This window comes from Marmota monax, unplaced genomic scaffold (assembly GCF_021218885.2).
Source record: "Marmota monax isolate L192 unplaced genomic scaffold, Marmota_monax_Labrador192_F-V1.1 WCK01_AAM20220418_F8-fsc00139, whole genome shotgun sequence".
Classification (NCBI taxonomy): domain Eukaryota; kingdom Metazoa; phylum Chordata; class Mammalia; order Rodentia; family Sciuridae; genus Marmota; species Marmota monax.
This window is the reverse complement of record NW_026695226.1, coordinates 1,410,030-1,422,518: the sequence shown is the minus strand read 5'-3', so window position 1 is coordinate 1,422,518 and position 12,489 is coordinate 1,410,030. Positions and strand designations below refer to the sequence as shown.

Here is a 12,489-nt window from a genome sequence, read left to right as displayed (position 1 = left end):
TAAGAAATAATTAGAACTTGGAGAAGAAAATGTGATGGATAAGCATACCAGGAAAGAACACTGAAAAAAAAAAAAGACAAGAAGGTGAGACAATTGAGACATATTGAAGGGTTGACATAAGAAAAAAAAAGAAATAAGTCGTTCAACAAGAAAACAGTTATATGGATATGGAAAGAGGTGGGGCTGGCAGGATAAACTGCTGCTGGAATACTGAGGTGTTTTGATACTTGTTTAGGAAGAGAATGGACTTCAGTTGGTAGAGTATGTGTGGCTATTCTCAAACTTGAATCAAAGAAGACCCTGTAGGAAAAATTAATCAGCATTGTGAAGGAGGGTGACCGCAGTGAGGAAGCCTTGGATCTGAGAGCCCAGCCAGGTCTGAGGACGTACTCTGAGTGAGAGCCAGTGATGGCCTGGATTGGCATTATTCAGCTGGTAAATCGGTGTTTAGGGTTTAAAGGAAATTTGCAGCAATGCCCTGAACTTTCCCAGAGGTGGTCTTCAGATTGGAAAAGCTTTAAACCTCCCCTCTAAAGTCACAAAGTGATGGCTTTCCAAAAAACTTAAAAGCCAAGTTTCCCTCTCTGTTAAGAAAGACATTGTGGCCTTTGAGCATTTTAAGTTCAAATATTTAAAATGGGAAAACCATAAGGATGGGAAAATGGACAGATTTGCTTGATATCACCACAAATATTTCTGAACTGACTTTAGCTGATTTATGAATAAATAATTATCCCAGTCTTGGGAGTTAAATATTTAAAAGTTAACTCCCTTTTAGAGTTCATGTATAATACAGGGCTGATTTTCTGTGCTGCCGACTTCCGTCCTTCATTTCCTTCTTTTTAATACATTATAATTATTATTCTTATTCCATCTCTTTTCAGTTCCCTGCATGAAAAATTATTTAAACGTTGCACACAAATCTTTTGTGAAAGAAGAAAAGGAAATTCAGCTTGTGGATCTCAGCAGGAGTGAAACTAATGCAGCTTAAAATAATGCCGAAAAAGAAGCGCTTATCTGCAGGCAGAGTGCCCCTGGTTCTCCTCCTGTGCCAGATGATTAGTGCACTGGAAGTACCTCTTGATCGTAAGTATTAACATTTTAAAGCTCTAGGCCTAGGAGTCAAAACCTCCCAGCATTTGCCATCACCCTGAACTGTGTGGATGGACAAGGTGTCTGCGTGATACTGAAAAGCTAATCGAAATTAATTTGGCATTTACCTTCAGTGCCTGGTGTTTATAAAGGCTCACATCATAGAAATGGCCATTGAAACTGCCAGCAGCACTGTCCCCGCCCTTTCATTATTCTTCTCCCTCAGGTGCCTTTTGTGTACCAAGGAGGGAATAGCCTGAGTAGGAGGGACTTGTGCAGCTGCTCAGATCCTCCCATCAGGCAGCTCTTTGTAGAAATAGTCCTGCAAGAAAACCATGTAAACTCTTCACAAGGATCTTGGAGACCTCCCCACTTATCCCAACACCATGTCACTTTCTCCCTCCCTAGGCAGAGAGAGCTCCCAAAGGACTGGATGGGCCACCCTAGATCCCCTGTATCCCAAACCACCCATACTTAATTTATCTTGATTTAGACAAGGCACATTTATTTCATTTTCTAATTTTGAATCCTAAATATGAGTCTGGAACTAGGAAAAGTGTCATAGCTACAAGCCTAGTGAATAGTCTTTTTTTTTTTTTTAATTTAAATGACATGATCAAAGACCAAGATACAAATTTTTGACAATAAGCAATCTGCAAAAATACTAAAATGAAGCAAACAACAGCTATTCTATTTAGTCTACTCTTGTCCCAGTAGTAAAATAGATACCACATTCTGTCTGCTTTGGGTGGCCTGTTTGTGAAAAATAAAGATAATTCTAGGTTCCAACTGTTCACTTTTCTTTCCATGGAAAGCAGAATTTCAAATCTGGACAATTACTGTACTCCGGAATTGATTTATCTTTTATCCCTAATCTGCATGACCTCTCTAAATCCATTAGCTTTCTGAATAGAACATCTGTTTGGCAAGGTTTCCAAGGTACAAGGAAGACAGCACTTTCCTGGGGCTATTCAATTGTTAGGATGCACTTTTTTTGCCATAGAAGTAGCGACTGCCAGTGGGAAGACATTAAGAAGAGATGTGGTTTGCCCCACACTTTGTTCACTTCCTTTGCTGTACTTCTATATTCCAGAATACAATAAAATGCACTATTTTGCTTGTTTAAAAAAATGCTCATCCAGTAGCTTTAATTTATATGTGTTTACTCAAGCTTGTTGGAATGGGAATGCCTAAATAAGCATTTTCCCCAACAGATACAACAGAAAGAAATGCTTGGGAGAAATGCTTTTTGTTCTCTCTCATGTTAAATATATTCCCTCTTTATCTGAATAGTCAATCTAACAATCAGAGGGAAACGGGCACCTAGGGCTAACTCAATTATCGCTGCTAATGGAGAAGAGGCAGCACCATGATGAAAAGAAAGTCACGGATAACCCAGGCACTCCTGCATTAACCTTTACAAGTAGTAATGACAGGCAGCACAGCAGAATGATTAGAATTGCATGCAAATGTAATTTCTTCCCTGCCCCTGTTCCTTGCACCCTTTTTCCAGTATGTGAACCACTCCTTAGGGTAGGACCTAGCCATCCCTGGATGGTTGAGAAATTTGGAAGCAGAAAGATGCTAACAGCCTAAAAAGTTTCATTACAGACTTGAAGAGTACTCATAGAAATATAAAATTCTGAAATCAGTGCTGGGCTTGGAGTGAATGAGGCGTTGTCATTGTAGCTATGTCCCATTGTTAGGTATGATTATCATGTGCATAGTGATGTCTGGGATAATAGGATCAGACACTACACAGTATGTGACAACTCAAATTAATTGTAGAGTTCAGCTATTTTTCAAATTGAACATAATTACATGTCCAGCACAATATGTATGGGTTGGAATTAGCCATTCCTATTCCTGGAAGAATCTCTTTCTTCTTCTTTTTTTTTTTTTTTTTTTTTCCTTTTTTGCCTTTAGCATTGCTTTTGTTCTTTCTTATGTTTATGTGAGAAGCTGCTGCAGGAGCAAACAAAAGCATCAATGCCAGTTTCTTTCTCTTACAACTTCACAACTACAGCCTTCACAATATGGGTTTTTAGGTCAAATCAAATTGAGGAGACACCCATTTTATCTTAAGGTTCTAACGTTCTCATTACTAACATCTGATTTTCTTTAATCCTGTTTGCCCACTCACCTGCTGATATTGATGGGGAAAAAGCAAAACTTCTTGAAGACTGTAAGTGTCTTTCTATAAATTACTAAGCAGTGTGAAATTTTGACTATGTCTTTGTTTTTTGAGTTAGTACTGTAAATTAAATGCACAATGTTATGTTTTGTGACAGTGTCTTTTTAAGCATGTGTGTTTACTATAGTTAAATATTGCATTTGATTATCAAGGTTCAAATATATTACCTGCATGAATTGTGAAGACTTGGGCATTATTCTCTTGCCAATATGCTGCTCTACTAACTTCCATGCTTTTTTCACATCTGATGTAACTCAATGAGAAAATCCACAGCCCTCCAAGTCGCTGGGCAAGCTGTAATACACCTCTAATCCCAGTGACGGGGGGGCTGAGGCAGGAGGATCCATAGTTTGAGGCCAGTCTGGTCAACTTAGAGAGAACCTGTCTCTCTAAATAAAAAAATAAAACGTCTGGGAATATGGTTCAGTGGTATAGCAACCCTACGTTCCATCCACAGTATCCCCCACCCCCACCACACATACACAAGAATGATTATCTGGTTTTACATGCTTGCTAGAACAAAGACACATCTTTTTGGTGTCTTTTAGAAGGTGGGTGCATGCCGAAGCTTCACCAGGTCAGCCATTGTCTCTCTACTGCTGCTTTAGCCTTCAGAACTGTTCAGGCTAGTGTTTCTAAATGACATCGGTAGAATAACCCAGCAGACAAGAATATTGTCTTGAAGTATGCAAAAGACAAGCAGCCCCCACTTATATCATTTCTGAATGCTTAATCTAAGCAAAACCTTTTGCTGTCTCTGACAGCTGGGCAGCATGTATCATCTAGAAAAAAAAATATAGTCAGTTTTCAGGCATTTGAAAATTTCCTTTGATGTTGAGTTAGCCAGGAAAATTATGTAAAATCACTTATTACTGCTTATTACTGCAAAACATTTGTTAATTGCCATGTGACCAGAGCACTGTTCACAAAGGTACCTCCAGATGGTAAACTCCTGGCAGCTAGGAGTGACATCTAAGCTGGCTCAGCTGTAGACACATGAGAGAAGCTCTGCATTTGAAACCACCAAATTTGTGCCTATGCTCACCATTTTTGAGGTGTGCAATCCTAGGCTTCCTTCCATCATCCCAAACTGTATTCCTAGAGATAGAAGGATCAATCAATCACTCCTCATAGGTAAAGCTGGTACAAATAAAAATAATTATGGAGAAGAGGAGCACCGGCCTGCTGAGAGGCAGAGCCACCCCCCACCCCCCGCGCCTGCCAGGTAGGCGGAACTGTGATCACCAACAGAAAAGGCCCAGTGGCCCGCGGCGGGACAGAGCTTCCAATCACTCCTGCAAGGTAGGCGGGCCTGCGCCCCACCGGCAGAAGAGGAGCAGCGGCCTGCTGAGAGGCAGAGCCGCCCCCTCCCCCTGCGCCGGGAAGGTAGAGGGAACTGTGACCACCCACAGAGCAGGCCCAGCGGCCTGCTGAGGGGCAGAGCCGCCCCCCACCCCCCGCGCCTGCCAGGTAGGCGGAACTGTGACCACCGACAGAAAAGGCCCAGTGGCCTGAGGAAGGGTAGAGCCGCCCCGCCCCCCGCGCTTGCAAGGTAGGCGGACCTGCGACCCACTGGCAGAACAGCCCCAGAGGCCTGCAGAGGGGCAGTGCCACTGCCTGCGCCTGCAAAGTAGGCAGAACTGCGACCACCGACAGAACAAGCCTAGCGGCCCGCAGAGGGACAGAGCCGCTGCCCGCGCCTGCAAGGTAGGCGGAACTGCTACCGACCAGCAGAGCAGTCCCAGTGGCCTGCTGGCGTGGTAGGCACATTGCCCCAATTGGAGGAGGGGCAGAGCCGCCGCCGGCGCCTGCGAGGGAGACTTTGCAACTATACAAGACCAATATAAATCTATAGGGGGAAAATTCAATAGCACAACAGTTTCACCAAGTAGAAAGGAATGCGAACAGTATGAAGAGACAAGGAAAGAAAGGACCACAAGCAATGCAGGTCAACTCAACGTTAGAAGAGGTAATAGCTGCAGCAGATGGAATGTCAGATAAAGAATTCAGGATATACATGCTTCAGATGATCTGGAGTCTCAAGGAAGACATCAGACAGCAAAATCAGACAATGAAAGATCACTTCAACAATGAATTACATAAACAAATCCAAGAAGCAAAAGATCAACTATACAGGGAGATAGAGGTTATAAAAAACAAACAAACAGAAATCCTAGAAATGCAGGAAGCAATAAACCAACTTAAAAACTCAATTGAGAATACTACCAGCAGAGTAGAACACTTAGAAGATAGAACATCAGACAATGAAGATAAAGTATTTCAACTTGAAAAGAACATAGACAGCTCAGCAAGACTGTTAAGAAACCATGAGCAGAACATCCAAGAAATATGGGATAACATCAAGAGACCAAATTTAAGAGTCATTGGGATACAGGAAGGGACAGAGTTTCAAACCAAAGGAATGAGCAATCTATTCAATGAAATAATACGAGAAAACTTCCCAGACTTGAAGAATGAGACAGAATCCCAAATCCTAGAAGCCTACAGGACGCCGAATGTGCAAAATCATAAGAGACCCACACCTAGACACATTATAATGAAGATGCCCAACATACAGAATAAGGAGAGAATTTTAAAAGCTACAAGAGAAAGGAAGCAGATCACATTTAGGGGTAAGCCAATCAGGATAACAGCTGATCTTTCAACACAGACTCTGAAAGCTAGAAGATCCGGGAATAACATATTTCAAACACTGAAAGAAAATGGGTTCCAACCAAGAATTGTGTTTCCAGCGAAATTAAGCTTCAAGATGGAAGATGAAATTAAAACCTTCCATGATAAACAAAAGTTAAAAGAATTTGCAGCTAGAAAACCATCTCTTCAAAACATCCTTGGCAAAACATTACAGGAAGAGGAAATGGAAAATAACAATGAAAACCAACAGTGGGAGGTAGGACAGTAAAGGGGGGAAAAATAATCAAAGAGGAAAACAAACCATGTTTAGTAACATAAATAAACAAATATGGCTGGAAGAACAACCCATATCTCAATAATAACCCTAAATGTTAATGGCTTAAACTCACCGATCAAGAGACACAGGCTAGTAGAATGGATCACAAAACAAGACCCAACAATATTCTGCCTACAGGAGACGCATTTGATAGGAAAAGACATACATAGGCTGAAGGTGAAAGGTTGGGAAAAATCATATCACTCATATGGACTTCGGAAACAAGCAGGAGTGTCCATACTCATATCAAATAAAATAGATTTCAAGCCAAAGTTAATCAAAAGGGATAAAGAGGGACACTACATACTGCTTAAGGGAACCATACACCAACAAGACATAACAATCATAAATATATATGCCCCAAACAATGGTGCAGCTATGTTCATCAAACAAACTCTTCTCAAGTTCAAGAGTCTAATAGACCACCATACAATAATCATGGGAGACTTCAACACACCTCTCTCGCCACTGGACAGATCTTCCAAACAAAAGTTGAATAAGGAAACTATAGAACTCAATAACACAATTAATAACCTAGACTTAATTGATATATATAGAATATACCACCCAATATCAAGCAGTTACACTTTTTTCTCAGCAGCACATGGATCCTTCTCAAAAATAGATCATATATTATGTCACAGGGAAACTCTTAGACAATACAAAGGAGTAGAGATAATACCATGCATCCTATCTGATCATAATGGAATGGAACTGAAAATCAACGATAAAAGAAGGAAGGAAAAATAATACATCACTTGGAGAATGAACAATAGGTTACTGAATGATCAATGGGTTATAGAAGACATCAAGGAGGAAATTAAAAAATTCTTAGAGATTAATGAAAACACTGACACAACATATCGGAATCTATGGGACACATTGAAAGCAGTTCTAAGAGGAAAATTCATTGCTTGGAGTTCATTTCTTAAAAAAAGAAAAAACCAACAAATAAATGATCTCATACTTCATCTCAAAATCCTAGAAAAAGAAGAGCAAAACAACAGCAAAAGAAGTAGAAGGCAAGAAATAATTAAAATCAGAGCTGAAATTAATGAAATCGAAACAAAAGAAACAATTAAAAAAAATTGAGAAAACTAAAAGTTGGTTCTTTGAAAAAATAAACAAAATCGACAGACCCTTAGCCATGCTAGCAAAGAGAAGAAGAGAGAGAACTCAAATTACTAGCATACGGGATGAAAAAGGCAATATCACAACAGACACCTCAGATATACAGAAGATAATAAAAAATTATTTTGAATCCTTATACTCCAATAAATTAGAAGATAGTGAAGGCATAGATAAATTTCTTAAGTCATATGATCTGCCCAGATTGAGTCAGGAGGATATAGACAACCTAAACAGACCAATATCAATTGAGGAAATAGAAGAAACCATCAAAAGACTACCAACTAAGAAAAGCCCAGGACCGGATGGGTATACAGCAGAGTTTTACAAAACCTTTAAAGAGGAACTAATACCAATACTTTTCAAGCTACTTCAGGAAATAAAAAAAGAGGGAGAACTTCCAAATTCATTCTATGAAGCCAACATCACCCTGATACCTAAACCAGACAAAGACACTTCAAAGAAAGAAAACTACAGACCAATATCTCTAATGAACCTAGATGCAAAAATCCTCAATAAAATTCTGGCGAATCGGATACAAAAACATATCAAAAAAATTGTGCACCATGATCAAGTAGGATTCATCCCTGGGATGCAAGGCTGGTTCAATATACGGAAATCAATAAATGTTATTCACCACATCAATAGACTTAAAAATAAGAACGATATGATCATCTCGATAGATGCGGACAAAGCATTCGACAAAGTACAGCATCCCTTTATGTTCAAAACTCTAGAAAAACTAGGGATAACAGGAACATACCTCAATATTGTAAAAGCAATCTATGCTAAGCCTCAGGCTAGCATCATTCTGAATGGAGAAAAACTGAAGGCATTCCCTCTAAAATCTGGAACAAGACAGGGATGCCCTCTCTCTCCACTTCTGTTCAACATAGTTCTCGAAACACTGGCCAGAGCAATTAGACAGACGAAAGAAATTAAAGGCATCAAAATAGGAAAAGAAGAACTTAAATTATCACTATTTGCAGATGACATGATTCTATACCTAGCAGACCCAAAAGGGTCTACAAAGAAACTATTAGAGCTAATAAATGAATTCAGCAAAGTGGCAGGATATAAAATCAACACGCATAAATCAAAGGCATTCCTGTATATCAGCGACAAATCCTCTGAAATGGAAATGAGGACAACCACTCCATTCACAATATCTTCAAAAAAAAATAAAATACTTGGGAATCCACCTAACAAAAGAGGTGAAAGACTTATACAATGAAAACTACAGAACCCTAAAGAGAGAAATAGAAGAAGATCTTAGAAGATGGAAAAATATACCCTGTTCATGGATAGGCAGAACTAACATCATCAAAATGGCGATATTACCAAAAGTTCTCTATAGGTTTAATGCAATGCCAATCAAAATCCCAACGGCATTTCTTGTAGAAATAGAGAAAGCAATCATGAAATTCATATGGAAAAATAAAAGACCCAAAATAGCAAAAACAATGCTAAGCAGGAAGTGTGAATCAGGCGGTATAGCGATACCAGACTTCAAACTATACTACAGAGCAATAGTAACAAAAACAGCATGGTACTGGTACCAAAACAGGCGGGTGGACCAATGGTACAGAATAGAGGACACAGAAACCAATCCACAAAACTACAACTACCTTATATTTGATAAAGGGGCTAAAAGCATGCAATGGAGGAAGGATAGCATATTCAACAAATGGTGCTGGGAAAACTGGAAATCCATATGCAACAAAATGAAACTGAATCCCTTTCTCTCGCCATGCACAAAAGTGAATTCAAAATGGATCAAGGAGCTTGATATCAAATCAGAGACATGCCTTCTGATAGAAGAAAAAGTTGGCTACGATCTACATACTGTGGGGTCGGGCTCCAAATTCCTCAATAGGACACCAATAGCACAAGAGTTAATAACTAGAATCAACAAATGGGACTTACTCAAACTAAAAAGTTTTTTCTCAGCAAAAGAAACAATAAGAGAGGTAAATAGAGAGCCTACATCCTGGGAACAAATCTTTACTCCTCACACTTCAGATAGAGCCCTAATATCCAGAGTATACAAAGAACTCAAAAAATTAGACAATAAGAGAACAAACAACCCAATCAACAAATGGGCCAAGGACCTGAACAGACACTTCTCAGAGGAGGACATACAATCAATCAACAAGTACATGAAAAAATGCTCACCATCTCTAGCTGTCAGAGAAATGCAAATCAAAACCACCCTAAGATACCATCTCACTCCAGTTAGATTGGCAGCCATTATGAAGTCAAACAACAACAAGTGCTGGCGAGGATGTGGGGAAAAGGGTACACTGGTACATTGCTGGTGGGACTGCAAATTGGTGCAGCCAATTTGGAAAGCAGTATGGAGATTTCTTGGAAAGCTGGGAATGGAGCCACCATTTGACCCAGCTATTCCCCTTCTCGGTCTATTCCCTAAAGACCTAAAAAAGAGCATGCTACAGGGACACTGCTACTTGGATGTTCATAGCAGCACAATTCACAATAGCAAGACTGTGGAACCAACCCAGATGCCCTTCAATAGATGAATGGATAAAAAAAATGTGGCATTTATACACAATGGAGTATTACTCTGCATTAAAAAATGACAAAATCATAGAATTTACAGGGAAATGGATGGCATTAGAGCAGATTATGCTAAGTGAAGCTAGCCAATCCCTAAAAAACAAATGCCAAATGTCTTCTTTGATATAAGGAGAGTAACTAAGAACAGAGTAGGGTCGAAGAGCATGAGAAGAAGATTAACATTAAACAGGGATGAGAGGTGGGAGGGAAAGGGAGAGAGAAGGGAAATTGCATGGAAATGGAAGGAGACCCTCAGAGTTATACAAAAGTACATACAAGAGGAAGTGAGTGGAAAGGGAAAAATAGTACAAGGGGGACAAATGAATGCCAGTAGAGGGGGCAGAGAGAGAAGAGGGGAGGGGAGGGGAGGGGAGGGGGGATAGTAGAGGATAGGAAAGGCAGCAGAACACAACAGACACTAGTATGGCAATATGTAAATCAATGGATGTGTAACTGATGTAATTCTGCAATGTGTATATGGGGTAAAAATGGGAGCTCATAACCCACTTGAATCAAAGTGTGAAATATGATATATCAAGAACTATGTAATGTTTTGAACAGCCAACAATAAAAAATAAAAAAAAATAAAGTATTTAGGAAAAGTAAAAAAAAAAATAATTATGGCAATAATTTAAAAATAGCAAACATTTCTAATATTGGCATTTACTAAGAATTTTACACAAATTATTTTATTAATTCCCCCAGCTACCCTAGGATGTAAATACTACTTTTAAACCTCAATTTCCCTCTGAAGAAACTAGGACATACAGAAATTAAGAAACTTGCTTAAGTCCCACAGTTAGTAAGAAACAAACATACAAATTCTGAACCTCTGGACCAATCTGCTAACCAGCATTGGAAATTGAAAGGGCTAGAAAAATGTGGGATTTACGTGTGTGGTGAGAGGCTAAAAGAGGAGACAGGTTAGTTGGAGGATGAAAAGGCGATGGTGTGTTGCTAAAGGGTAAGGAAACTTATATTGTTCAGGAGGCTACATTTAATTAGTGCATAATAAATGATGACCAGAAAGAATTTAGCTTTAGAATTTAGGACTTACTTGGATGTTTAGTAGGAAATGCCTAGTGAACAGCAGCAATAAGCTGCAGACCAAGGCAAGAGAAGAGAACCATGTTCACAGATTTACACAGCTTTAGATGCAGAGGCATTAAATTTTGCCCCAGCAACAGTTAACCTCAATAGAGACAAGAGCAGGGGGCAGTTACTGAGTTTTGGAAAATGCTTGGTTGGCAAGTGGAAGAGTTTTCACAAAGCAAGCACAGAATGTGGGCAGAGAGAACAGGTAAGATCCAGAAGATGAAAAACCGAAATGATCCAGAAAGTCAATTGCATCAACAAAGGAAAGGAAATTGAGAGTTCAAAGGAGGGTTTCAGGGAAAGTTTCAGATGAGGGGAGGCGTACTGGATCAGGGCCATTGCATGGCAGGGCTCTGGGAATGCCTCTCACGATGTGGCCTGTGCCAGGTTTCCCAGTCTCAGCACTAATTATATTTATACCAAATAAGTTTGTTGTGGGGGATTTCCTGTACACTTGAAGATATTTAGGAACATCCCTGGCTTCTACCTGCGAGAGGCTAGTACAGCCACCTACCTAGTTGTAACATCTGAAATTGTCTCCAGATATGACCAAATACCCCTGGAAGGGTGGGCGCAAATTGCCCTGGTTGAGAACCACTGGTGTGTGTAAACAGCTCTCCTGGAGTTGTGCAAGGTAGTGGCAGGAGTAAGCAAGCAGAGAATTTTCTAGAGAATTTTGTTCTCTGCTTTTGCCTTCCTAGTCATGCCATTTGCCACTCTAAACAAGGGTTGAAATAGATTGTTTCTCTAGAGCCTTCCTGTTCTAACATTGTAATTCTGATTTCACAAGAGGAAAGATATGGTGACCTTAGAGCAAATTGAAGAGCTGCAGAGGTCCAGATACTGGCTTTCTTCAGATTGGATTGTTCTGAGTCAAAACAGTTTTCCCCTACAATTTCATTATAAAAGATTAGATAACACTTTGAAAAGTGAAATGGAAACATTGTTTTCTACAACACAGAACTTCAATTTCATTATCTTTGAAATAAGACTGTTTTTGCCTTGTTCCTAATTCACCTACCTCTGGTTCTAATAAGGCATGTCAGGTCTCCAATTTAATGATCTTTTAAAGTTAAGATTCTCAAGTGAACGTGTTCCCAATATATTTTAATTTACGTAAGCACACTAATGAACTGTAAATTACTCTTTCCTAAGAAAGACTCAAATTTACGTCCCAACTTAAATTTCACTGAAAGACATCATTTGTACCAAAAGAATTAGAAGAATTTCTCATTGTTACATCAGAAAGAAATGTCTTAATATTAGGATTATACTGATGATTATTTTCCCAAACTTTTAGTGTGGGAAAATGGACTTGGTGAGTGTGTGTAAAGTTGCCCCAAGGAAGTCATGCCTCAACTTCAACTTGAAGTTGAAAGTCTATTGAGGTATGCACAGCCTCATTGGAAATTACTAGAGACGTTTGGAGCAA

General features: G+C 39.5%; 1 protein-coding gene across 31 annotated transcripts in view; it reads left to right on the top strand.

Annotated features, from left to right (window-relative positions):
- Nrcam (neuronal cell adhesion molecule) overlaps positions 1-12,489 on the top strand; it is a 277,119-nt gene that overhangs the window by 198,686 nt on the left and 65,944 nt on the right. For 23 of the 31 annotated variants that reach the window (XM_058576091.1, XM_058576101.1, XM_058576093.1 and 20 more), the window contains 2 exons: positions 885-1,086; positions 3,260-3,277. In XM_058576091.1, coding sequence (XP_058432074.1) covers positions 981-1,086; positions 3,260-3,277 — 124 coding nt within the window. In that variant the 5' untranslated portion in view covers positions 885-980. The remainder of the gene's footprint in view (positions 1-884; positions 1,087-3,259; positions 3,278-12,489) is intronic. The other 8 variants (XM_058576105.1, XM_046435384.2, XM_058576100.1 and 5 more) reach the window with 1 other exon arrangement.